Here is a 25,431-nt window from a genome sequence, read left to right as displayed (position 1 = left end):
CCCGCGAAAAGAGGCCAGCTTGGACATGACGCCAATTGGTCTCTCCGTCAGTCGCGAGACAAGTTGAGCTTCAACCAAATCCATACACTCAATTCCACATCTACTCCCCTATTCTTCCTCTCCGGATCAAATACAACAAAAGGGAGAAGAGTCGCATAACACCACAACAAGGGGGAGAAGAGAGAATAAACACCATTCAAAATGCTCTTCCTAGGCAATCTCGTCTACGTCCTCTGCCTCCTCACAAACGCCCTCGCCATCCTCTCCGACGACCGCTTCCTTGCACGTATCGGCCTCTCTACATCTACATATGATCCTGCCTTTGGCGCTGGCGCAGATGCGAATAGCGTCAAGGCCAAACTTGTCGCCCTGATCGCCAGTGTTCGCATGGTTATGCGACGTACGTCCTGCCCCCCTTCTCCCTACCCTTCGACTTTGGAGTCCCCCGCCATTATGCGCATATCCATAATCCGGGGGCTATTGAGAGGATAACTGAGCCATGAGACTGACACGATGAATAGCGCCATTGATTATAGTTAATACATTGATCATCCTTTACGAACTGGTACTGGGCTAGACGACAGGCTGAAAGCCTCAAGATATTTTCGATTCCGAGCACCGCATGCGCTTTCAGTGGGCGGTTTCATGTTAATAGCGACATTCATCGAATCCCGAGAGCACATTATGGCGTTTGCGCGGGATAACGCAACGGCGCAGCATGCATATAAGATGTGATGGTTATTGCGCGGGCGAACTCTTGCATTTAATAGATTTTGCGTGGGTTGGTTGCCGAAGGTGGTACCTTTCAGTATCTAAGAGAGTCCAGCATTATGTCTTTAGAGATACTTGCTAGGTATCCATGAAAAGGAAGACTTCGTGGACACGTAGCGCTGTGGTGGCTGCTATATGAAATGAGCGACTGCCGGTGCTGGTTCTTGTCTGGAGATTCACGAGGTGATGCTTGATACTGGGCTTGAGCACTTTGCAATTTTTCTGTATAACTCATCTCATGTATTCGTTACTCTAATTATACTCCTCATACCACAATCAGTGCTGATTTGTGTATCAAATTTGCTCTTGGCATGCTTGACATAGCAGTGAAAAAATGGATAAGCATCATCTATTTCAATCATAGTTTCTTCTATTAAAATTTTAAGCCAGTCTTGACCTGCCCAAGAAATCATGTTACTTTTGGAAACATAAGCTTCATTAACCCATCATCATCTGGCTATGAGATTTCATTAGCCCATCATCATCTGGCCAGGAGACATCCACATGCTAGCGGACCTCTTCTTGCGCTGGAGAAGACAGTGTCTTCCCCACTTTCGTCTGTACTTTTCGGGGACGGCGTCGATTTCGGGAATCCACAGCGTCCGTGCCAAGAGATGCGTGTTGGCGGCGTCGAGAAACTCGACACACTTGACGACCTCCCAGTGGTTCTTGTCTGCAATGTAATCTGGCTCTCTGCGGGACACCGATTTCTTTCCCCTGAGGGGATATTGGGTATCCACGAGGAAAGAGCACATGCGAGGCTCGACGTACTTGCCCGCATCTTCTTCGTTACGGTCATTCAGACCCTTTGTTGGCAGCCAAGTGCCGCTCCAGAAGCCGAAGCCAGTACCAGCTTCAGAAAACTCGCCAGGCAACAGGCCACGGAACTCGGAACGCAGGAATTTGGCATGCATATTACGCGGGAGGAAGTAGGATGTTGGGAAGCGATACCATTCTTTTCCGAAGCAGATATTGTCTTCTTCTGCTCCAAACGTATTCCCCGATCCATCTCCCCAAAGCGGAGTATAGATCTTCAGAGGGGCCGAATACGCAGAGTATATGCCGTAGATGCGTGCAACGCTGACGTTGACGGAGAGGAGGAGAACAAGGCCGACAACGAGAAGCTTGAGACGGCCTGAGATCTTTCCAATCAACGTCGTGGTATTTGAAGATCCAAGAGTATACAGGATAATGTGCACCGATATCGCGGCGTTGAGGGCGAGGAAGGGGTAGGCCGGATACATGAATCTCTCTTCCTTGTGTGGCTGCGCGGTGAAGATTCCTAGCCACATGTAAAAGGGCGCGACGAAAACAACAGTACGTAGCCCGCTGGATAGGTTCTGTGAGGTCCTGGAGAAGGTCTTCTGCAGGATGAAGAGTGGCAATGCCAAAAGGGCGAGGATGAACCAAACGTTGAAGTTCAACGCCAGATTCTTGAAATAAAAGGTCCAGGGCTCAGTTCCGTAAAGATCAGGGCCACCAGTTTTGGAGAAGATGTTGTATTTGACAATGTTCCACGAGACAACCACCGACTTCTTGTAAAAGAACAGGTTGATGAGAAAGTCGGAAAACTAATGGCAATAAGTATAATGTGCAACATATGGCAACAAATATGAGACGACTTACCAAAACCAGAAGACCAGCGATGACACCACGGATGAGTCGGATAAGAGCTTCGATAAAAGAGGTTCTGTCGCTGAACAGGACCAGAATGAGCTCTTCAAGGAGATACGGCGCAGAGAGGGCGGCAGCAAAGGGCCAGCCAAGAACGCCAGCCACGGCGAACCAAGTTATGCCTTGCCATGTCTTTAGACCACCCCGCCAGTTCATGAATGATGCAGCGCCTAGCATTCCCATGTACATGGCAAAGCTGGAAGGCAAGAAAGCTGCGCTCGCATGGAAGTTTCCTGGACTCAGGATGGTGGCGACAAGGAAGACGACGCCAATTCTAGCATTGAGAGCTAGGCTGATGCCTTGGTAGAGGATGGTCTGGCAAATAGCACAAAGGAGGGCCAGACCATAGCGAATGAAGTAAAATTCGGAAACCTGAGGAGGAGTTAAGCCAGCAGCTCATTGTGCACAGACGTGAAAAAGACTCACCTTGGTAGACTGGGGTAGTATTCTGCGGACATTGCCCACAACGGCATGAAGTGCTATGTAAAGCCAGCTTCGGATGGCATAGTCTGGTGAGTACTCCCAGGTCTGCAGGCCATAGCCATGTGAGAGATAATGTGCCGGCTCCCAGTAATTGAACGTCTCGTCACAATCCTGAATTGGCGCAAACAGGGCCGCAATCATGCTGGCGCTGAAAAAGAGGTAAAAGGCCGATATGGGCTTAATGCTATATGCACTTGGCCGCCTGGTGATTCAATGACGCGAATCAGCAGCTGCGCTCACAGGCGGTTGAGTGAAACATACTTTTTCTTTGCATGGCTGGCATCGGGATGCTCGTAGGCCGCGGGAGTGGCCCTGTCTCTGTCTCTCTCCCTCTCCCTTCTGGAGCTAGACTTTGACGACGACACCTTCTCGGATTTCTCCTTGTCCTTGGTAGTAGTTTTGGGCGCCATAGTCGCGGATGCAACAGTTTGATGGCTTTGGAGAAATCAATCACGATGTTTTGTTTATGTTGGGGTCAAGATCCACTGGCGAAAGAGGATGGCGGTGAGGCTTGTTGAGCCGCGGTGGCGTTCGGTGAGCCGGTGACCAGCCCACTTGTTCTCTTCTCTTCACCTGGATGATTCTGCAAGTTCGCGCTGGAGGCTGGCGGGCTGAATTGCAGCGAGCCATTCCTACACTGGTTGGTCCGCCCCACATACCGCTCTGAGACGCCATTCTGCCTGTGCTATTCTTTTTTTTTTTTTTCTTATCCGACTGATAACAGCAGCCCAGAGCATTGATTTCTTTTGCCTTTGCATTGCTGCAGGCCTTCAATCAACCATCAACCCACGTCAAATTCGGAACTGGACTCTCTGGGACTGACCGATATATTGCAGCCTTTGAATAGTGTTATTCTATTCTCATATCCATCGTGTTGTAGGCGGCGATTCTCTCCCTTCGTTTTCCCGTCCTTCAGGATCTCCAGGATATCCAAGGCTGTTGTCGTTCTTCGGCGCAAAAACTTCTTCTCTAAATCACACATTCTCGTCGCCACCATGTCCGGCTTCCAGATCCCCGGATTGGGCCAAGCAAAGGCGAATGAGGTGCTGCCGCCGCTTCCAGCTGATCTCGCAATTGCCGCTGCGAGCGCCGCAGAAGACAGCGAGATGGCTGGCGCAAACCCATCCACGCTCGAAACAGCATCGTCTGCCACAGAGCAACCCAGCGAACCCGTCAAGGACAGCACCTCCGACCCAGATGCTATGACAATCGACAAGCCCGAGAGCCCGCCTTCTTTGACACACGCCCTAGAAGCAGCCCTTGGTGGCCTAGACAATCCTGATGCGAACCAACAGGCTCCCGCACCCGAAGCAGAGCAAGTTCCCTTACAACCCGACCAAAGCGAACACCCCGAATGGGAAATCGACTCATCTCCATACGAATCGTCAGACTCTAGCAGTTCTGACTCATCATCCGATGATGACGACTCTGACAATGAAGGCTATGAACCTCTGGGCATCGAAGAAACAGCACGGCTTCTGATGGAGACAGAGGGTGGCTCTGATGATGAGGGAGACAGAGGTAAGGCTTCTGGGTCTGGATATGTGCGGACAAAGAATGAGCTTCCCGACGAAATCATCCCCAAGCCGGACGTGACAATCACCCCCGAGATGGCAATCGAGGAGCTCGGTGCCATAGAGCATATTGTCGAAAATATCATGCTCATCAAGGCATTCACTCCCGGAGAATATCAAGTCTTGGACAGCGGATCTGTCTTGTGCAACGCAGAGAAGGTTGTCATCGGAGTCATCGCAGAGACGATAGGCAAAGTGTTGCAACCGATGTACACGGTAATGTTCAACACTGCAGAGGAGGTGAAAGAGCTTGGGTTGGAAGTCGGAACGAAGATATACTATCCTGTCGATCACGCATCGTACGTCTTCACTGAGCCTCTGAAGAATCTCAAGGGCTCCGACGCTAGCAACCTGCACGACGAGGAAATTGCCGATGAAGAAGTCGAATTTTCAGATGACGAGAAGGAAGCAGAATACAAACGGTCATTGAAGCAGAAGAAGAAGGACAAATGGAAGAGCTCTGGTGGAAAGGAGGGTAAACAGCCTCACCCGCTGCGCCAGGAGCTGTCGGCAGATGGTAGCCTGAACTATGATGAGGAGGATGATGGCCCGTATAAGCCACTGGCTCGACCTGTTGGCTTTGGAGCAGGCCCCTCATCGACTGAGACTCATGAGCCTTCTCCTAGACCAGGATTCTCAAGAGGAGGTCGGAGAGGAGACTCTCGGGGTAGAGGCAGTCGTGGGAGAGGCTCTGGCCGTGGTGGTAGGGGAGGCTTTGGCCAACCCAGGGATGGGTATTCTCTCCCTCCTCAAGGCAACCAGAACCCTCAAGCAGGAGTGCCTGCGACCAGCTCATGGAACTTCAACCCTGTTCCACCCACCAACTCCGTGCCATCTCTTCCTCAGTTTGGCTTCCCCCTTCCTGGGTGGCCAGCACAGGGCCAGCCAGCACCTTCTGCAGTACCGCCCCCGCCGCCAGGCTGGCCTGGATCTGCCCAAGGGCAGGGTCAGGCGCCCAATGGCGGAGCTTTCGTCAATCCCGCATTCTTTGCAGCTTTGATGAGCCAGATTCAGGCACAAACCGGGCAGAGTGGGTGGAACGGCCAGGTCCCACCGCCTCCTCCGCCACCTCAGCAGTAAACAATGTGGGCTGCAAATTGCATACAAAATTGGGAGTTTTGGGTCGAGGTAGAGTTTGGTTTTAGCTATTATGTAGTATTCAGGCGTTTGGGTACGGCTTCACGATGTGTGGACTTTGTTGGTCATCTTCGATGGTATTGATGTTTAGACTCACGTATGTCATGGTCGTATCGGACAGAACTTGTACTTGAAGATGCGCTAGCCCGATCAGACTTTTACATGCAGTCGTATATATAAGGAGTACCGCAATTAACAATATGCGGACACATGTAAACATACATGTAAATTATCCCGTGGTTAATCATCTGAACCAAGTACTAGGTAAATGGGATAAGTGCTATTGTTTGCTCGCATATTATACTGTCCATTGGGTACTTTGTCGAGACTCGGTCCCGCGGCATCATGCCGCATTACCAGTTACGGCAAGGCGGGCCCCCTACCCCAACCGTCCCTGAAGACGAAGGCCCAGCCCCCTGTAGAACAGTGGGGATCTGTGACCTATCCGGCAGCCTAGGTTGGAACCTTTGGTCGTCGCATCACCTTGCTCTCCTTCTCTGGCCTGCTTATCTCCATCTCTCCCTCTTCCTTCACCTCGAGAGATTCTTCTACTCAGCATCATTATCATCATCACTAGAATCCTACTCTTCCATCACATCAAACCACAATGAAGTTCCTACAAACCTCTCTTATCGCGGCCGCCCTGCCTGCTGCCCTCGTCAGCGGTCGCTTCGTCATCGAGAACGAGGGCGACAATGTTCAGCTCGACGAGCCGGCCAAGTACCTCATCGAGCTGAGCCCTGGCGAGACACAATGGGTTACTGAGGAGGACAAGTGGGATCTTAGACGTGTATGTCCATCTCTCCAAAGCCTGTCTGTAGCGTCAAAATCCCCGACTAACATCTTCATTTGGTGTAGAACGGCCAAAACTTCATGGACATCACCGACACACAAGAGTTGGGCACTCTCCGCGCTCGGACCCAGAGCCAAGCTTCCGTCGCGTTTCCCGACAAGTGCGTCAAGCAGAAGGAGGTTGGTGAGCTGGCCGGCCACCTGACCAAGGACGGCATGCGCAGGAATCTCGAGAAGCTGACGAGCTTCCACACCCGATACTACAAGTCCGACTACGGCCGGCAGTCATCAGAATGGGTCTTGGAGAGGATCAACGGTATCATCAAGGATGCTGGCGCTGAAGACACCGTTACTGCGGAGCACTTCGGCCACTCATGGCCGCAGAGCTCGGTCATTGCGAGAATCCCTGGCAAGACCAACACCACTGTCATCATTGGTGCTCACCAGGATTCCATCAACCTGTGGCTCCCCTCAATTCTGGGTGCTCCTGGCGCCGACGACGATGGAAGTGGCACGGTTACCATCATGGAAGTATTCCACACGCTGCTTAAGGCTAAAGACGTTGTCGGCGGGTCTGCACCCAACACTGTCGAATTCCACTGGTACAGCGCTGAGGAGGGTGGTCTCCTGGGCAGCCAAGCCATCTTCCAGTCATACGAGAAAGAGGGCCGCGATGTCAAGGCTATGCTTCAGCAGGACATGACTGGCTTTGTCCAGGGAACTGAGGACGCAGGCAAGCCAGAGAGCGTTGGCGTTATCACCGACTTTGTCCACCCTGGCCTCACTGCTTTCATCAAGAAGGTCATCGAGGAGGTAAGTTGATTTTATCTATTCTTAGAAAATCTGTACATTTGTATTGTTAACATTTTCCTACAGTACTGCAGCATTCCCTGGGTGGAGACCAAGTGCGGCTATGCTTGCTCTGACCACGCCTCTGCGTCAAAGGCCGGTTACCCTTCGGCCTTTGTTATCGAGTCTGCATTCGAGAACTCGGACCAGCACATCCACGGCACCGACGATCTCATCAAGTATTTGTCTTTTGACCACATGCTTGAGCACGCCAAGATGACTTTGGGCTTGGTCTACGAGCTCGCATACCACGACTTTTCTTCAAAGGAGGTTGAGGAGCCATCAGAATTGTAAATAATGTAATACCACTGCCAACTTGTGCATGCTTGAATGGAGGAAATTATCCCGTCTGAGCATTGATAAGAATATAATTATTATACAAGACCTTATGAAAATAATCCGCCCCGTGCTGTAGAGTCACGCTGAACGTCGAGTCTTCTTTCTATGTCATCTTGGCTAGCTCGTAAACCGTCTAAATATCCAGTTGTCTTAGGCTACTTCCTGCGATCTAACGTTGCATGGCTTTGTGTGTCTCGTAAAGGCGATCCCAGTCATTTAAGCCACCTTTCAAGCCAGGTATAAAGCCGTTGTATTCTTGGAAAATACAGCTTTTAAGCCACCAACAACACGTACGCTCTTCTCATTGTGCAACGGCTATGTACGAAAGCATCCAAATCTCCAATGAGTATGTAACTGAAAGACACAGAGATGGAACAAAGACGGAGATCTAAATGATGTGCATAAAAGAACCGTGAGAAGAAAGAAATATGCATTCCGTCCGGTACAGCACGTGAATAAAATTAGATGACATAGGTAGGCAAGGCAGTTAATAATGTTTAGATTCATTGATGCCTTTGGGCGAATTGTACATCGCAAACGCTGCAGCTGGGCGGCCCGTTTGGCAGTGGCCCCTGCAAACAAGCCCTCCATTGTACGTGCCTGTTTGAAAGGCAAAAAAAGCATAAAGCAGAAATCTCAAGTTCGCACTTGGAAGTTTCCGAGGAAACTAAGATTTCCACAACGCAAGAGCCAGTCTCCGTCAGACAAAGGCCGACTCGGGTTGAGAGAGCGAGACCCAAAGGTATTTTTTAAAATAAATATTTCTTTTCCCCTCTTCGTCTGAGTATTTACTCTGAACACGAAGCACGTTTTATTTCTCCAAGACTGATTTTGATATCGAAAAGCCTGCAGCTTAGCAAATATGCATCAACAGAATATTCTCACCACCACCGAGGCCGTCACGCCAAATATCGGCAAGAAGAGAGCTCTTCGGCCGGAGGATGAGGTGCTCGATAACGACGACTCCAAGAAGCGCCGGTACGCACACCACGACGTGCGTGTGGCTGGACGTTGTGGCAGTAACGTGCGCTTTGGTACTACTCAGCTCGCTCTCACGGCCTCAGAGCACCGGGAAACCTTCGATTCTTCGGAGCAGCCGCAACGAGGTCGCACAAGGTGGCGAGAGGGAAGTGAGCCGCCGAACTGGGACTGTAAGGAGTTCCACGGGCGTCAAAGCATGAGTGCGAGCTATGATGATAGCCCTGGAGCAGAGAGGAACCCTCTTCAAGACTCTTGAGGCCAGGAGAGCTGCATCTGCATGATAATTTTCGTCAAGTTGAATATTTGAACGGCCACAAGAAGAAAGGCGGAGACGGTATTTTCAATAGAAACGAGTCCAGTATTGCCTTTTCATCTCGGAGGATAGCCGGAGGCTTCTTATTTCAGTTTTGTGTGCGTTGGACCACCACTGCCAACGATCACTGCCGTCACACCCATGGGAGAAGGCCTCATGCAGTACAACAATGTCGTATGCAACAGCATTAAAAAGTCAACCACTGATGCTCCGCAACTGGGAGGTTTTTGAAGACGCCCCAATGGGAGATATTGATCGGGATACGGCTTGCATAGTATGGAACCTTGGCGTCGATCCAGGGCTCGGTGGACTTATCAGTTTGGTTTAGGTTTTCGGTTTTGGCGTTTAGGATAGAGGATCAGCCGCGTATGAAAGCCCGATAGAAATTCAGACATTTTTTTGACTTCAAGTCATGCTGGGCACCCGATTGTCCGCAGTTGTGGCGTGAGAGAAGATGTGTAGTCTCGCCCATGATGGCTTCTTTGTGATTGTCGGTTGGTGATTGCTGTTATCAAGTCGGTCAATCTTCTCAAAGACCCATGTCATCGTCGCTATCATCGTCCATATCTTGGCCATGTTCCTCCTCTTCTTCACGCCGCGTGGTTTCGGCACTTGCACCGATTTTGCGAACGCCTTCAGCTACACTAGCAACAAACCCTCTGCTCTCAGCAAGCTCCATGGCCCCAACGCCACGAAGACTCGTGACGCCTTCGCCGTGACTTTCAGGCTGTGTGATTTTAGATCTCATCTTGGCGGATCGAGCTTCCTGCAGATCTCTTAAAAGAGAGCGAACTTCTGAGGCGGACGGAACATCATCGCTCGCGTGTGCGAGAAGCATCTCGGCGAACTCGAACCAATGGTACGGTAGGGCACCTGCTGGAGCTGCAGTCGTGCAGGACGGCAGAAACGGAGGCGACAATATGATATCGGTATCTGTAGAGTTGAGTCTCCTCGAATTGCCTCTGCTGTCGGCTCTAACGGGCGGCGGAGGGGGAGGTGCCCAATCCTTGACATCGATGGCGGTTTCGTAGGTGACGATTTCGCGAAGGGAATCGGGATGGAGCCATGCCGGAGGCACAATATTGGCGCGTCGTTGCTTCTTGAGGAGAATTGCTAGCCAGAGAGGCAGGTCGGCGCGGTGTGGCGGACGAAGCTTGGGAGTCGAGCCCTATTGTTCATATGGTCAGTAGACGAAGACGAAGGGAAGCTCTCGCTGTGTAGAATTAGAATGGCTGACCGAGAGAAGCTCAATGCTCTCGAGGCGCTGGCGGGGAACGACCGTGACGAGCTCCATTTCGCACAGAAAGGCGGCCTCTGAAGGCACCAGGCCCAGGGGGAGAGGCAAAGCCATCGTTTGGGCGGTGGTGATGCTGGTGACAGCTTGAGGCGTGATGTCGTGCAGTGCTAGTAAGCTGCGTGTCAGTCGTGTTGAAAATGTCGTGCCCCTCCATAGAGGAATGCGTACGACCCACCCGCCACATCTGGTACCTAGATTGCTAGATCTGAGAAGCAGATCTCGCCATCTAACCGAATCGACTTTTATAACTGCACGCGGCGTCTATTTTATTCCATCACCACGTGTGATGCTTGTTTTATTTATATCAATACCTTACCAATTACCATCGTGATCTTGCAATTATTTATAACGTAAGAGCATCTTTAAACCTGAACGCAAGACATAAGCAGGGATGATTGTCAGCGCTTAGAGGGCCGGTTAGCACCCTGTTGTATCTTCAGACTTTGATGAGGATTCCGGCCCACGACAGATTGCACTTTATGAACAGAAATAACAAGCTCGGAGCCACTCTCAAGAGCACTAGCCATAGTAATATAGTGGTAGTATATCAGTTTGTGGACCAAGCGAAGCACTGACGGCCGAGGTTCGATTCCTCGCTACGGCATTCTTTTTGCTCTTTTTGCCATTGTTCATGGCGAAGACAATACGTGGGTAATGGAAATATGCTAGAGCTCCAACAGACTGAAAGCACAACAGCATGTTAAAGTATTTTTGTGCTCCCTTGGTAAGAAACATGGAGCATGTTACTGTCTTAATCGAGGTGGAGTCTACAACCGACTTTATTCTTAGATCTTGCCAACAATGAAAAACCATTTTGTATTTCAGCTTCCCATAAGTATATAATGTTGTTGAACACTTAATTGAATAAATTATTAATAGGCGCATATTGACAGTTAGGAACCGCAAAAGAGCTGTTATGAAGTGATAAGAGTTATGGTTGCCGATCTTTTGAGGAAGCATCCGCGCCCTGCATTGTGTCTTCTGAACCAGATCTCGCGGCTTAATTGAAACCTCCACATCCGATGAAATAAAAGCTCTACTATAATTAGTTTCATATCCGTCTTCCGTCTTACTCTAGTCTCACTAGCTTGTCTAGCTGATCAAATAAGCTTACCTATTCCTGGATAATAAGAACTCGATGCTACCACGTATGAAGCAGGTATTTTAACGGAGCTGATCTCGACTTTGAGATTCAAGACAGATAACCACTGCTCCATCTCTTATTCCTGAATTCAATAATAACATCGCATCCCTATCAAGACCCATTGCCATGCCGTCCATCCCTCGCGCCACAATCCTAGCCTTTGGCATAACCTCGTGTATATCAGGATGGGCTTCCCTCATCTCACCAAATCTTATGATTGAGTCCCTCAACCTACCTACAGGCGCCATACCAGCCGTAAAAGGCAACGCTCTCGCAGCCATTGCCATGGGCATTTACTACACACTGGCCGCATACCAAAACAACACTGCGTTCTTCGCGGCTACTGTTCCGATGAGGCTGCTTACAGCTACGGTATTCTGGGCGCAGGATTGGAAGGCTGCGTCGATCTGGGAGGGTGCGGGTGCGATTTTAACTGCAGCGGCTTTGGTCTTGTCTTAAGATCAAATGCTTGTGGGAAGCGAACCAAAAGTATCACATCTCAAGCTCACACCCACCAAATGAAGCAATGATTTAATGTTACAGTCTCTGCTGCAATAGCCGAGATTATCCGGTCTGACTGCATTTGAATTTGTCTTTTCGTTTTCTCTCCCCTCTTGGAAATGAGTCCTTCAACGTGAGTCACAAGAGGCTATTCTAGATATGGAGACACGGGAATTCGCTGGTGGAGTTGGATACGTCCATTGGGCAGGTGTAAACAGTGCGATTAAGATGTAGAAATGTCGATGTTGGACTCATGGTAAAGAACAGTGAGAGGCCATGTGATGGACAGCTTCATATGAGAATAGACACGCAAAAACAAGTAACGAGTCCAGCAGAATGAAGCATGTGAGATCCTACGAGCAATTAGTATATATATAAAGAAACATGCTTGAGCCTCACACAGTGCCAAAACTTAACGCCTCTATCACAAGACAGCCACTTTGCGCGCGAATTGTGCGCGCAAAACCCTCCGCCCAGGCCAGTAAATCTCTCCTCATGGCTTGCGCCCGAGCCGTGATTGGCTGGAGATAGCTGATGAATCACACTGTGTCAGGAGGGACGCGATGGAGACATCGAAGTGTGGGCTTGGCGATGCAGATATAGGGAGCAACGTCAGCTAAGATAGGCAATCCTTGCTGCTGCCTCGCTCGTCGCATCTGATCTTTCCCCTGATCAAGCCTGTCATCCGATATAGGACTTAGAATCCCGTCGCAAAGGCCCATTCGATCAAAACAGCTCGACACCTCTTCGATTTCACTTCTCGATAACGTCCTCTGTAACAAAGTCATCGTCACCATGGCCATGTACAGCGCTGTCCCGCCTCCTGAGGAGGCCCCTCCTCCCAGCCAGCTTACGGCAAGCATCATCTTCCCAGCTGCTCCGTCATCTGGCGCTCCCATCGACATCGAGGCCTGGACCATCTCGGCGCTTCAATCGCTCAGCGTTTCACCCATTGCCCGCGGCACCGGGAGTCCTCTATCGATCCCTCTCGATGCGCTCCCAACGCCCTCCAAGCGCTCTGCTAGCCGGCAGCAGGTCACGATCACAGCCGCTACTGAGGAAGTCCAGGTTACTGTTGTCGCTCCTCGCAGACCGCCATCTGCTCGGGACAGTATGAAGCGCAGAGAGGCCGTCCTGAAGGGCAAGGAAGGTAGCCGGCAGCGTCGGCGATGGGAGAATGGTATTGAATACTGCCTTATCAGACAAGTTTCAAGGACCTTAGACACAGGTCGCTGATGATAAGGGAATCACCCCTTTACAGATCGTCTCATGCACGTCCCCAACGTCCAGCCGCCCGAGCCCGTCGACTGGGAAGTCCACCCGACACATCCCATCCACCGAGTCCCTTATCAGCTCGCCCAGTTCTGGGACCACGGCGTGCGCCAGCGCATTCAGGACAAAACAGCGAAGCTCCAGGCTGCGCGCAAGAAGCAGCAGCTCAAGACCGGCAGTGCAACAGGCCTCGGTATAGGTGAAGTGCCGCGCGACCTTCGAGAAGCGACCAAGCGCAGCCCAGTAATCCGCACCTGGGTCAAGGCACTTGAGGAACCTGTGCGACAGTACATGGTTGACGAGCGTCGGAGGCCAAAGGCTGAGGATCAAGCCGACAATGGCAATGATGACGACGTAGACAGCGCGGCGGAGGAGATGGACTCTGATGATGAAGAGATCGTCTTTGTGGGTCGTAACGGCAAAATGAGAGACTTGCAGGAGAAGAGGGCTGCTGCGGCTGCTGCTGCTGCAAGATACAGAACTGCCCACCGACAAGTGTCACAGGAGACGGTTGACTCCGGGTTGGTGTTTGATTCCTTTGGCGATGATGAGAGCGCTGCTTTCAAGTGAGTTCCCCCTTTTCTCGTGACACACTGTGAATGTTAGAAAGCTAACTTGACATCCATCTCCAGGCGGTGGCTTACACATGCCATCTCGGATTATTACGGCCTAACATCAAGGTCAGTCACCTTGGCCAACGCCCAGAGGGTAGTATACATCGGTTTGAAGCAAGTTCCGCAGCTGAAGAAAGCTGTTCCTCTCATTGACCATCTGCCACGACCTTTGTGGGAGATCTGCTGAGTGTAGCCAAAGATGAACGAGTATAATCTTTACAGAGTAAAGAATGTGGAGACTTGGGTTATACAGGACCTCATGCCCTCACCATATACAGGCATCTTCTTGAGTATATTGTTTTACTAGACATATATGTTCCGTTCATTTAATACATCTAGACGAATAGAGGTGGTACTGGGAGATGACAAACGTACATTTGGTTTCAATGTAGAATCCATATATTCTTTCGCCAGATATCCTCACATCGCCACTGTTGTCCACCAAGGTTTACCGTCCGAAAGGAATATGCTGAGGAGGCTGGTCTCCCCATCTTCGATCTATTGCTTTTGCTGTCAGGAGCAACCCTTTTTCTCCACCAAGCAATGGTCCAAATCTGGCAACTCGTTCTGGCACTGACATGTTGAGAAACACGGCAAGTCCCGACGCTCCACCCTGTTCGAAAAGCGTTTTGGAAAGCACCTTGGCAGCGGTTACATTCATGCCCGCTCTCCTGAGGAATAATTCCCACGGAGTTTCTTCAGAAGACAAAAACCTTGATAGCCCTTCGGATCTTGAGGAATATTGACACATATAAGCCAAAACCCACGAGGCCATTGTCTCTGTTGCCCCTGGAATAAAATGTACATCGACGTCCCCATCAAGTGCAACTGCAAAGTTCAAAAACTCAGCATAAGCGGCTGTATCCGACGGAGCCACTGTTCCCATAAGCTCTCCCTTGGGCTGCGATTCTGATACTAGAACAATCAGAGTTTCATATCTCTGGCTCACTTTCTGCACACGCTCCCGTAGTGGAGTTTGAGATTGGGAGCCTGGAAGGGAACGTTGCCTGACCTTGAGAAGATTCGTGATGATGATTCCTGTTCCAGGCGAAAGGGATATATCAGCTTCAAAACTCAAAGGCGAGACAGTCTCTTTGGGCTGAGTAACGCCTGGTAATCTGGCGGTAGTGTTGTGGCGCGAAAAGTCAACGTCGATTAACTTCTCAGGAGCCCACATACTCTCTAATCGTCTCAATATTGGCCTAGCAAGATCAACAGAGATGATAAAAGACGACTTCTCGGATGGTATCTCAATGTTGGGAATCGGCGCGGGAGGCATCTCTTCAGTCATCTGGAGAGGTACTATTTCGCGATCGTTGGTTGCAGATGCTTCGTTGCCAGGGATAGACGGCAAAGTACCTGTACATTGACTCATCCCAGCGGGCTCTGTATTGAGGCGCGGTCTTTTCATGCCCCTAAGTTCCATAAAGTTGTGGAGGAGGATGCTCGTGGCACTCGTATCGTAAGACTTTGGTAATATTCTTGTGCCATCGTCGTCGAGTTTCCTACTAGTTGGGCGATTGACTTCATGAGAATCCCTAGTTTCCGAGATGCTTGTTTCGTTTTCTTGCTCCGAGTTTATCCAATTTGGGCCCTGGTGATGCTGGGTGCTAGCAACGGGTGCTTCGTCCGCTTCGTCGTTCAATAAGAATACCGATTCGATTTCTTCGTCGTGTTGAATACATAGGACATCCAAATTTGGCTTTATCGAAACGAAATCAAGACTGCTTATAAGAGGGGTAGAATCAAGAGAAAGATGTTTTGCAATGATATCATCTGACGCCGCGATTTCATCCACCATGATTGGCCGCATTTTCTCTAAAGGGAAAACTGCCCATCTGAGAGAAGATTCTGAAGATGGATCCCGCGGAACTGGCAAGATATTAAAACAGTGAGGCATACTTTTTCTCAAGAATGCAAAATGAGTCTTCGCGGTAAAGTGCCTAAGGGACCATTCAGGAGGTGGGATGTCGAAATCAAGTAGAGGGACGGGAGCACGACATAGGGAGTCAGCTGGATGAAAACCCTCTTGGTTCACCAATTGGTTAGCATAATAATGTCGGTCCTCAAGCAGTGTCATGAAAGCATCTTCAAAATGCCCTGTTTCATGGAGTGACTTGGAGACATTCTCGCCGTCATCACCAATTAGAGGCAGGTGGATATCAGTGAACGCGTTGGCTTCACTTGGGGTATCAGAGCTAGTAAAGACGACAGGAGCCTCGACTTTGGCCTCTTGAAACAGGGTGTGACATGTTTGGAAGAGTTGTGGTAATTCTCTTGCGGCTGGTGATGTCATGAAAGTGGACGAAATAATAGGGTCTGAATCCAGGTCACGCTGAACGGCCTCGAGCGCGGTGCGGTCAGGGCTACTTGGTTCTGACACAAGATCAACGACCGCCGCACCACCATCAGGAATGAACGGTACAGTGTCGTCTGAAACTGGAGACAAGGGGGGCGAGATAGGATCCAGGCAGCTGTATTGATACTATAGGCTGTCAATTGCGGTGGGCAATGGCGATCCAAGTAGTGAAGTTGACTCACAGGCTTGATTTTTGTTTGCTCTAGGGGCAAAATCTCATGTTCGGAAACTGTCAGCGATTTGCTTTGTTCTCTCACAAGATTCACAGCGTCCTTTGATAAGGTAGGTTTATCTGTGTCAAGTTCACGATGCAGAAGCTTCCATAACAGGGTAAGACCAGGTGGAAACTTGAGGCTTTCATCTCTATCTGGCCTTGTGCAAGTGAATGGGATCCATTGCTTTAAAGGATCACTGTACCTCTTGGTATGAACCTGGCGTAGGTACTCTCGGACATCACTCTCATGACAAGACCCCAAGTCCAGCTCGCCGACAGGAAGAAAAAGTTCTTTTGTAAAATTATTGGTAGCTGATAGGGAAATCTTTGATGGAGAATCGTGGAGAAGCTTCTCGAGATTCTCCCGGTGATGTTGATGCTGGTCGAATACTTCTCCTGTTAGTTGTGGGTTTGGAAGAGGAACCATCTTCAATCCCGGCTGGGATACAAACCCATCTGCTTCGGTAGTCTCTCTTGTGCTCTGTATGTCTGTCACATGGGATTGGAACGTAAATGGGTGTCGCCTATGGTTTCTGAAGCACTTCTCGCGACGGCCATATTCGTCAGCCGTTTCTGTTCTCTCGATGGGTTTGCCTGGGGCTGATGCCATGCCGAATACCAATATTCGTTTATTCCTGGGTTCCTATGGCTGCGACATATAAAGAAGAATCGGTTAGTACCTATGATGAGTACGATATTGGATGAGGGTGAATGATTATTCTTGATTGTGAGCAATCAGTTTACAACAAAAGATTTGGAAGGAGAGATGATTGATTGATAGGGAAAGCGACAGATATCGATAACATCCCTCCCGTGACCCATGATATGACACCAGCTTTAATCTATCACAGAGAATCCAAGCTACCTTATAGAGAGCTCTTGACACAGATATTTACAGAATTCTCTTACGCCTTCAGGGCTCTGTTATGGAAGATGTTCAGCAGGCATCAACCTGCAGTCGACATCGACCAACATACCCTGCAGAGTAGCAAACGCAAATGAGGCTTGCCGTATGGACTTTAGCTATAAGCAGCGCCAGTGACGGGTTACAGGGGACCACCCCACTAAAAGTGGCTTCCTGCCCCGCCAAATCAACGCCAATACAAGGTGCTAGAAGCCGCTTACATATGGCGGGCTGCCTATCTCCGATAAGTGATAAACATCCCGCCCAGTTGCGATCCCCAGCTTGACGCAACAGCTCTCAAGCTTCATCCTTGGGCCGTTCGGAGCATCAGGGCCCTTCCATGTAGCCTGTGCAATAAAGCCTGCAGCATTTCTCTCTTTCGCAGTCGATTCGTTCTTCCACTTCGTCCCTCCACCATGGCGTATGTCGCGCCAGTCCACAAGCCTACCAGCATCAGGCATGCCCTGCGCATCCGGTTCCTGTCTCCAGATATCGAGGATTTGGTCGTTGCGTGAGTGTTTCCTACGGCTTCCGATTGCCTACATATCATTTGCTCACTCGTACCAACGCACAGAAAAGCAAATCGACTGGAGATATGGCGAGTCACCGAGGAGGGCATGACGTGCCTCCACACAAAAGTTATCCATGGTACCATAGACATGCTCGAGCGGCTGCAGCCCAAGGATTCCGCTACAGACCTTCTGTTCATTGGCACAGATAGGCTGCAGTACTTCAATATAGCTTGGAACTCTGAAACAAACCAGCTAGATGCTGTCGAGCAGACAATACACGATTCAGCAGAACCCTATATGCGGCAATCGCAAAGCCAAAATAGATGCCTTGTGGACCCCACTGGCAAGTTTATGGCCATGCACCTTTGGGAGGGGGTGCTGAACGTCTTTCGCCTGCGGATACGCAAGGGGTCGACCACGAAGCTTGAAGTGCTGGACCAGGTCCGGTTGACTGAGTTATGGATGAAGTCGAGCGTATTCCTACACAGTCGCACCGGCCATCCGAGAATCGCGTTTCTCTACAAGAACCAGCTCGACCGCGAAGAAGCTCGGGTTGCTATTTATCGACTGACGGATGACGATAAGGGCGCCGCTTCGTCCAAGTTCGACCCAAAAGACAGAGAACTGGACGAGGTCATTCGTGATCCTTATGCGTCCATGCTCATACCCGTTCCAGTTGTTGAGGAGAAGCGATACCATGTGCGCAATAACGAGGGAGCCAGGGCACATCTAGGCGGCCTTCTTGTGGTTGGAGAGACGCTTCTCACATATTTCGACAGCCTCACATATTCGAGCGTGAGCTCCACCATTGAGGACCCTAAGATATATGTTGCTTGGGCTGAGTATGACGGGACGCATTACTTCTTGGCCGACGACTACGGCCGTCTTGATCTACTTGAAATTAAGACTACTAATGAATCAACTGGTGTGGTGGTCACTGGCATGGAAGTCCATCCGATATCTTTTCCAGATTCGAGCCGATATACATCAAGAGCATCTAGCTTGGTTTACATGGGAAATAATCTCTTGTTTATTGGTTCACATCATGGCGACTCTCAGCTATTACACATCGATATTGAAACCCAGCAAATGACTCTTGTCAAAGTTTTATCCAACAACGCGCCCATCATGGACTTTACCATCATGGATCTGGGAAACAGAGAGGGAGACGCACAGTCTGGCAACACGTTTTCATCAGGGCAGGCGAGGATTGTGGCCGGCTGTGGTGCTTACCAGGATGGAAGCCTACGGAGCATTCGCAGCGGTGTTGGCCTTGAAGACCGTGGTCTCTTGGATGAAATCCAGGGCACTAGGGGGCTATTCACCTTGCGATCAGTGGACTCGGAAAAGGCCGATACCGTTGTCATATCCACGCTAACTGGAACTCGAGTTCTCCGATTTGAGCCCGATAACATTGAGGAGCTCTTTTCCTTTCAGGGAATGGATCTCGAATCGGAAACGCTCTTGGCTGCAAACCTGCCAAACGGCCAGCTGCTGCAAATAACACCTCGAGTTGTCAATCTCTTGGACCCTGACAGCGGGGCTTCTTTGGGCTCATGGCAGTCACCCGAAGGCAAAGTGATCACGGCGGCGTCTGCCAATACCAAGTGGGCTTTGCTGTCCATAGATGGATCAATATTGGTATCCTTAAACCTTCTTGACGGCTTAAAGGCGGTTATCCAAAACGCTACACAAGATTCGGTATCCGGACAACCCGATCAAATATCCTGCTTACATGCGGCGCGCGAACCTCAAGACTTTGGTGTGGTAGGTTGGTGGACTTCGGGAACGATTTCAGTTGTAGATCTGGCGACTTTAACACCACTCCACGGTGAGCCACTGAGGCAGACAGACGACAGTTCTTCAGTTCCACGGGATGTGGCGCTCGTCCAGCTACATCCGCCTGACATCTCGGGCCCAACCATGTTGGTGGCATTGGAAGACGGAAATCTCATCAGCTTCAATGTCTCGGTTAAAGGCTTCTCAGTATCTGGTAGGAAGACAGTCACACTGGGAAGCGGTCCGGCACGGCTACACGTTCTACCCCGAGCGGACGGGATCTGCAACGTGTTTGCGACTACAGAGCATGCTAGCTTAATCTACAGTTCAGAAGGGCGTGTTGTCTACTCAGCGACTACGGCTGATGACGCGACATTCGTGGCCCCGTTCGACTCGGAAGCCTTCCCAGACTCTATCGTGTTATCAACAGAAGATCATATCAGGATCTGTCAGGTTGATAACGAAAGGCTTACCCACGTCAAAGCACTCCCTATGAGCGAGACCGTCCGTCGTGTAGCTTATTCACCGGGCTTGAAGGCTTTTGGACTGGGTTGTATTAGAAAGGAGCTGGCTGACAACGAGGAGGTCATTACGAGCACCATCAAACTAGTCGATGAGATCATCTTCCAGGAGCTAGGGAAGCCATTTGAGCTCAATGCCTCCTCGTCATTGGAGCTGGTCGAGTGCATAATTCGGGCCGAATTACCTGACAGTAATGGCGTCTTGGCCGAGAGATTCTTGGTCGGCACGAGTTTTGTCGCAGACCCTGGCACAGAGGAAGCAGGAGAGACGAGAGGCAGAATACTGGTCCTTGGTGTCGACGAGTCGCGGCAGTTGTACCAAATCGCCTCCCATAACTTGAAAGGAGTGTGCCGTTGCCTAGCCATCATGGATGACTACATTGTCGCTGGACTGACTAAAACGGTGGTTGTTTATTCTTTCACCCAAGAGACGTCGACGGCCGCCAGTTTAAAGAAGCTCGCATCGTTCCGCCCCGCATCATTCCCAGTCGATCTGGACATCTCTGGGAACATCATCGGTATTGGTGATCTTATGCAATCCCTTACTCTTGTTGAATTTACACCGGGTCAAGATGGTAAGAAGGCAACGTTGGAAGAGAAGGCTAGACACTATCAACAAGCTTGGACTACATCGATCAGCGCACTGGACGATTCTAGGTGGCTGGAAGCGGATGCTCAGGGCAATATCATTGTGCTCAGGCAAAATCTAGAAGCGCCTACAGAGCAAGACCGTAGCCAGCTGGAGATTATAAGCGAACTCAACATTGGGGAACAGATCAACCGAATTCGGAAGATCCAGGTTGCGCCTGCTGAAAATGCCATTGTGGTACCAAAAGCATTTTTGGGCTCGGTAAGTCTTATACCTATCTCTCAAGGGATAGCGGGCTGAAACTGACTAACTGGACAAATAGATTGAGGGAACTCTTTACCTCTACGGCGATATTGCCCCCAAGTACCAGGATTTGCTGATGACGTTCCAATCAAGGCTACAAGAGTATATCCAGACACCTGGAAACCTGTCGTTTGACACTTGGCGGGCGTTTAGAAACCAGGCTAGAGATGGTACAGCCCCTTTCCGATTCGTGGACGGTGAGATGATAGAGAGGTTCTTGGACTTGGACGAGAACCAGCAAGGGCTGGTGTGCGAAGGCCTGGGACCAAGCGTGGAAGACATGCGGAACATGATAGAAGAGCTCAGAAGGATGCACTAAAGCTGATGCATGGCATTTTCTGGATCGAAAGGATTTACGTGTTATACATGATGGAAGATGGCGATGATCAATGTGTTGCCAGGTATTGATGCCCGGCATTGAGTTTCATAGACAGTGGACTGCCGGGGGTGGAGTCGGTTCACGAATGAACCACGTTCCGATATTAGCTTTCTAGTTGCTTGAGTTATTGATGTAGGTACATGTAGGATGAAATGTCAAATAAACAAAAATTCAGAGAAGATATCTTGTTTAATCTGCATTTTTAATCTCTACTGATATCAATTTTATAGACTACGAAATACTCTTCTAGAATAGCTCCAGTCCCTGTTGACATCAGTCGATTGCTTACCAAAGGCGGAACAGACCGGGACGCCGAAGCTCCCGGCGAATCAGCGCGCCGCAATTTCCACCGCAGCTGACCATGGCAGCCTCAGAACTCAGGCCACGACCAGAAAAACCGGATCCCAAAACTTTCGGCAATCCATCACACCTGTTAGCCCGAGAGAGCCAAGCAAGGCGAAAAGACCTCAACTCTCACCACCTCGACCTTCGCCCTCGAACCTTCAACCATGGCGCCTCTCGCTACCGCTTCCCGCCTGTGCCTGCGCTCGTCGGCCGTGGCCAAGCCTGCCGTGCGCGCGCTGAGCTCGTCGGCCGTGCGCCAGGCTGATGCTCCCGGAGCGGCTTCCTACACCAGCCCCTTCAAGGGCGAGTCCAAGGGCAGCAAGATCCCCGACTTTAGCAAATACATGTCCAAGGGCAGCGAGACCTCCAACAAGCTCTTCTCGTACTTTGCGGTTGGCACGATGGGTGCTATTACTGCTGCTGGAGCCAAGAGCACTGTTCAAGGTGGGTTTGCTTGTTTGTGTGGGGGAGGGGGGGAAACGGATTGAAGATGGGAATTGGTGCTGTGGATGAGCTGGAATTGGCTGATGCGAGGCCATTGGAGCTCGAGGGACTTGGAATTGAGCAATTGGGTCGTTTTCATGCACGAGGCTAACACGTGGGGTGCTGCAGAATTCCTCCTGAACATGTCTGCCTCTGCCGACGTTTTGGCCATGGCCAAGGTCGAGGTTGACCTCAACACCATCCCCGAGGGCAAGAACGTGAGCATACTCGACGAACTCTATTCGCAAAGAAAGAGCCGCATTTGACTAACCCCCTGCCCCCCAGGTCATCATCAAGTGGCGAGGCAAGCCCGTCTTCGTCCGTCACCGAACCCAGGACGAGATCGACCAGGCCAACAAAGTCAACGTCGCCTCCCTCCGAGACCCCCAGTCCGACGAGGACCGTGTCAAGCGCCCCGAGTGGCTGGTCATGCTGGGCGTCTGCACCCACTTGGGTTGTGTCCCCATTGGCGAGGCCGGTGACTTTGGTGGCTGGTTCTGCCCCTGCCACGGCTCCCACTACGACATCTCTGGCCGGATACGAAAGGGCCCTGCGCCTCTCAACCTGGAGATTCCCGAGTACGACTTCCCCGAGGATGACAAGCTTGTCATTGGTTAAGAATCGCGAATCCATGTATAAAGAATCGGGGGAAACAAAAGAGAGGGGGGGAAACTGTCCTGTCACAAACGATGTAACAGTATCAGGGGGGAGGAGTCTTGGGAACTAAAATGGGTGAAAGATGAGACAGCTCCCGGACAAAAATACATAATTCGTCTCGGAATTACAAAAAAACATAGATTCTCTCTGGGCGGTCAAGTCTATCGGCGGGATGGGAGGTGGAATGAGGAAATGGAAGAATGGTGTCTCATGATGCTGGGAATGGGACACACAAACTCCTTGTTTCTTAGACGTGCAGCATTGTATAAATAAAAACGTTTTACAAAAGAAGAAGTGCTCTTCAAAACATATTAGTGGGGGCGTACCGAGGATTTCATCACAGAATGAGACAGGGAGCAAAACTAAAAGAGTGAAGCAAAAAGAACAAAATTTGGCTTGTAGCCAAAAAGATATTATAGACTGAGTATTTTAAATTTCTTTTGTCTATTCTTCATACCCATTTTCTCTCCCACCCGAAGATTAGTGTCCATGGCCATCATCCTCCGCGCTCTGCTCCGGATCCAGTTTGATCAGCGTGTCGATACGCATAATGCTGATACAAGCCTCGACCGCACTCTTCAGCTGCCGAACCTTGCTAATCGTGGGCTCCAGCACGCCGAGCTTAATCTCGTCCACGACCTTGCCCTTGGTGAGGTCCAGGCCGTAGTTCTTGTAGCTCTTCTTCTTGGCAATCGACTTCTCGTCCTCGTTGGCGTCGCCCTCCTGGACGCGCTGTGACAGGGCGTGCCTGGAGCGCAGCTGGGCGACGAGCTCTGCGGCGTCCTTGGCGGCGTTGACGGCGAGCGTCTTGGGGATGACGAGCAGGGACTGGGCGAACTCGCCAATGGCCAGCTGCTCGCGGGATCCGACGGTGCCGGCGAACTCCTCGAGGTAGATGTGCAGGGCGGTCTCGACGGCGCCGCCGCCGGGGACGATGCTGCCGCTTTCTAGCGTCCTCTTGACGGCGCAGAGAGAGTCGTGAACTGATCGCTCAATCTCGTCGAGGGAGTATTCGTTGGGTCCTCGCAGGATGACGGAGGCGGAGGAATGGGCCTTGGTGCCCTTGATCAGAATGCACTCGTCGTCCGAGATGCGCTCCTGGAAGACTTCCTCGGCGTGTCCCAGGTATGAAGGGTCAAACTTCTCGTCGCCGTTCAGGTCAGAGAGTGTGCTCAGGAGAGTACCGCCGGTGGCCTTAGCAATTCGTCTCAGGTCGTCCTTCTTGCATCTTCTGACACCCATGGCGCCCTTCTCAACCATCATCTTCAGGACCATGTCGTCGATACCCTTGGTAGTAAGGATGACGTTGGCGCCAGCCTTGAGGATCATTTCTACCCTCTCAATGATCATGCCAGATTCTCTAGCACGGATAGCCTCCAGCTGCTGAGGGTCATCGACCGTGATCTGGACGCCGAGCTTCATTCTCTCCTTTTGCAGGTTCATGTCCAGGATGGCAATCTTGGCATCCTGAATACGGGTAGGCATGGCCTGAGAAGCAACTGTGCAGTTCAAGGCATAGCCCTTGACCAGGACTGACTCGAGAGCGCTCTTGCCGTGAGCCTTGAGCAGGTTGACGGCCTTGACGGGATATTTGGACTCGTTCTTGTTGTTGGTTGTCTTGACCGCCTGAATGGCATCGACAACCAGATCGGCAAAGAAGTCGGAATCAGCACCAATGATCTTGCTGGACATGGAGGTCTTGGCAATGTTGAGGAGTGATTCCCGGCCGAGGTTGTCGACCTTGATGCTGACGTTCTCGTTCAGGTACTTGATCGCCTCTCGTAGGGCCAGTCTGTAGCCGGTGATGATGGTGGTGGGGTGGATGCGGTTCTTCATCAGCTCGTTGCCCCTTCGGAGCAGCTCGGCGGCGATCAGGACAACTGATGTTGTGCCATCGCCAACCTCCTTATCCTGCTGCTGGGCCAGGTCCACCAAGATCTTTCCGGCGGGATCTTCGACGTCGAGGAGGGTAAGGATTGTAGCACCGTCGTTTGTTACCGTAACGTCCTGTTTGCAATAGATAGTAAGCAAGCTGTCGTGGTTCATGTCCTAATCGCTTCGCATCGGGAATAGGGGCAAAGGGCTCCAGTCGTCTCAATCGAGGGGCAGTCGGTGTATGTACTCACGCCAATGTCGTCCACCATCATCTTGTCAAGACCACTGGGGCCAAAAGAGCTCTTCACCACGTTGGCGATGGCTTGTGTTGCCAGAACTGCGCCCGTCAGTAACCGACTCGTCCAAGTCATCGACAGCAGCCCAACGCACCATTTTGGTCTCGAATATCGGATCCTGAAATCTTCTGGCCACCGAGGAAAAGGGTCCCGTTCCGGGGCTGCTCGAAGAGTGCTGCCATGGCTGAAGCAGTGCTGTGATATGATACAAGCCGCCTAACAGTCGCTGTGAATGGGATATCGAGAATAAGGGAAAGGAGTGGAGGCTCGAGGATTCGACAAGTTTCTGCCTTGACTGTCTACCCTGGCTTACCTAGCCAAAGCTGCGAAGCTCAGTAATGGCGGCACTTGTCCCGCTGCCCCTCGACTTTTTTGTCGGAAGCACAGATTGTTCCAGCTCCGGGGCTGCCAAACAGACTCCAATAGTGCTCCAACAGCGCTGGTAGCCCCTCCAAGCCCCAAATTCCTAGCGCT

At 50.9% G+C, this 25,431-nt stretch overlaps 12 protein-coding genes across 12 annotated transcripts; 8 read left to right on the top strand and 4 right to left on the bottom strand.

Moving 5' to 3' along the window:
- Window positions 1–201: 201 nt before the first annotated feature.
- Window positions 202–577, top strand: T069G_10586 (yos1-like domain-containing protein; the record flags this gene model as incomplete). Its single annotated transcript, XM_056177796.1, has 2 exons — window positions 202–400; window positions 522–577. The coding sequence occupies 2 exons, from the start codon at window positions 202–204 to the stop codon at window positions 575–577; spliced, it is 255 nt and encodes an 84-aa protein (XP_056024086.1).
- Window positions 578–1,241: 664 nt separating this feature from the next.
- Window positions 1,242–3,338, bottom strand: T069G_10585 (alg9-like mannosyltransferase family domain-containing protein; the record flags this gene model as incomplete). Its single annotated transcript, XM_056177795.1, has 5 exons — window positions 1,242–2,135; window positions 2,184–2,342; window positions 2,398–2,817; window positions 2,872–3,130; window positions 3,190–3,338. 5 exons carry the CDS (start codon window positions 3,336–3,338, stop codon window positions 1,242–1,244), a joined length of 1,881 nt encoding a protein of 626 aa, XP_056024085.1.
- A 585-nt stretch (window positions 3,339–3,923) lies between these two features.
- T069G_10584 (gar1/Naf1 RNA binding region domain-containing protein) lies at window positions 3,924–5,582 on the top strand (the record flags this gene model as incomplete). The annotated part of the gene is made up of 3 exons (XM_056177794.1): window positions 3,924–5,205; window positions 5,257–5,448; window positions 5,497–5,582. 3 exons carry the CDS (start codon window positions 3,924–3,926, stop codon window positions 5,580–5,582), a joined length of 1,560 nt encoding a protein of 519 aa, XP_056024084.1.
- Window positions 5,583–6,246: 664 nt separating this feature from the next.
- Window positions 6,247–7,574, top strand: T069G_10583 (peptidase family m28 domain-containing protein; the record flags this gene model as incomplete). The annotated part of the gene is made up of 3 exons (XM_056177793.1): window positions 6,247–6,429; window positions 6,498–7,244; window positions 7,308–7,574. The coding sequence occupies 3 exons, from the start codon at window positions 6,247–6,249 to the stop codon at window positions 7,572–7,574; spliced, it is 1,197 nt and encodes a 398-aa protein (XP_056024083.1).
- A 907-nt stretch (window positions 7,575–8,481) lies between these two features.
- Window positions 8,482–8,856, top strand: T069G_10582 (uncharacterized protein; the record flags this gene model as incomplete). Its single annotated transcript, XM_056177792.1, has 1 exon — window positions 8,482–8,856. One exon carries the CDS (start codon window positions 8,482–8,484, stop codon window positions 8,854–8,856), a length of 375 nt encoding a protein of 124 aa, XP_056024082.1.
- A 586-nt stretch (window positions 8,857–9,442) lies between these two features.
- On the bottom strand, window positions 9,443–10,536 carry T069G_10581 (GINS complex protein domain-containing protein; the record flags this gene model as incomplete). The annotated part of the gene is made up of 3 exons (XM_056177791.1): window positions 9,443–10,081; window positions 10,151–10,317; window positions 10,527–10,536. 3 exons carry the CDS (start codon window positions 10,534–10,536, stop codon window positions 9,443–9,445), a joined length of 816 nt encoding a protein of 271 aa, XP_056024081.1.
- A 944-nt stretch (window positions 10,537–11,480) lies between these two features.
- Window positions 11,481–11,813, top strand: T069G_10580 (uncharacterized protein; the record flags this gene model as incomplete). Its single annotated transcript, XM_056177790.1, has 1 exon — window positions 11,481–11,813. The coding sequence occupies one exon, from the start codon at window positions 11,481–11,483 to the stop codon at window positions 11,811–11,813; it is 333 nt and encodes a 110-aa protein (XP_056024080.1).
- Window positions 11,814–12,650: 837 nt separating this feature from the next.
- T069G_10579 (uncharacterized protein) lies at window positions 12,651–13,928 on the top strand (the record flags this gene model as incomplete). Its single annotated transcript, XM_056177789.1, has 3 exons — window positions 12,651–13,035; window positions 13,117–13,693; window positions 13,760–13,928. 3 exons carry the CDS (start codon window positions 12,651–12,653, stop codon window positions 13,926–13,928), a joined length of 1,131 nt encoding a protein of 376 aa, XP_056024079.1.
- Window positions 13,929–14,189: 261 nt separating this feature from the next.
- Window positions 14,190–16,924, bottom strand: T069G_10578 (uncharacterized protein; the record flags this gene model as incomplete). Its single annotated transcript, XM_056177788.1, has 3 exons — window positions 14,190–15,559; window positions 15,644–16,226; window positions 16,283–16,924. 3 exons carry the CDS (start codon window positions 16,922–16,924, stop codon window positions 14,190–14,192), a joined length of 2,595 nt encoding a protein of 864 aa, XP_056024078.1.
- A 710-nt stretch (window positions 16,925–17,634) lies between these two features.
- Window positions 17,635–21,241, top strand: T069G_10577 (mono-functional DNA-alkylating methyl methanesulfonate n-term domain-containing protein; the record flags this gene model as incomplete). The annotated part of the gene is made up of 4 exons (XM_056177787.1): window positions 17,635–17,729; window positions 17,793–20,221; window positions 20,273–20,880; window positions 20,942–21,241. 4 exons carry the CDS (start codon window positions 17,635–17,637, stop codon window positions 21,239–21,241), a joined length of 3,432 nt encoding a protein of 1,143 aa, XP_056024077.1.
- Window positions 21,242–21,810: 569 nt separating this feature from the next.
- Window positions 21,811–22,747, top strand: T069G_10576 (rieske [2Fe-2S] domain-containing protein; the record flags this gene model as incomplete). The annotated part of the gene is made up of 3 exons (XM_056177786.1): window positions 21,811–22,090; window positions 22,259–22,347; window positions 22,415–22,747. 3 exons carry the CDS (start codon window positions 21,811–21,813, stop codon window positions 22,745–22,747), a joined length of 702 nt encoding a protein of 233 aa, XP_056024076.1.
- Window positions 22,748–23,266: 519 nt separating this feature from the next.
- T069G_10575 (TCP-1/cpn60 chaperonin family domain-containing protein) lies at window positions 23,267–25,139 on the bottom strand (the record flags this gene model as incomplete). Its single annotated transcript, XM_056177785.1, has 3 exons — window positions 23,267–24,793; window positions 24,913–24,998; window positions 25,052–25,139. The coding sequence occupies 3 exons, from the start codon at window positions 25,137–25,139 to the stop codon at window positions 23,267–23,269; spliced, it is 1,701 nt and encodes a 566-aa protein (XP_056024075.1).
- Window positions 25,140–25,431: the final 292 nt, after the last annotated feature.

This window comes from Trichoderma breve, assembly GCF_028502605.1.
Source record: "Trichoderma breve strain T069 chromosome 7 map unlocalized scaffold00007, whole genome shotgun sequence".
Taxonomy (NCBI): domain Eukaryota; kingdom Fungi; phylum Ascomycota; class Sordariomycetes; order Hypocreales; family Hypocreaceae; genus Trichoderma; species Trichoderma breve.
The sequence above is the reverse complement of the archived record's forward strand: the minus strand, read 5'-3'. Positions and strand labels throughout refer to the sequence as shown.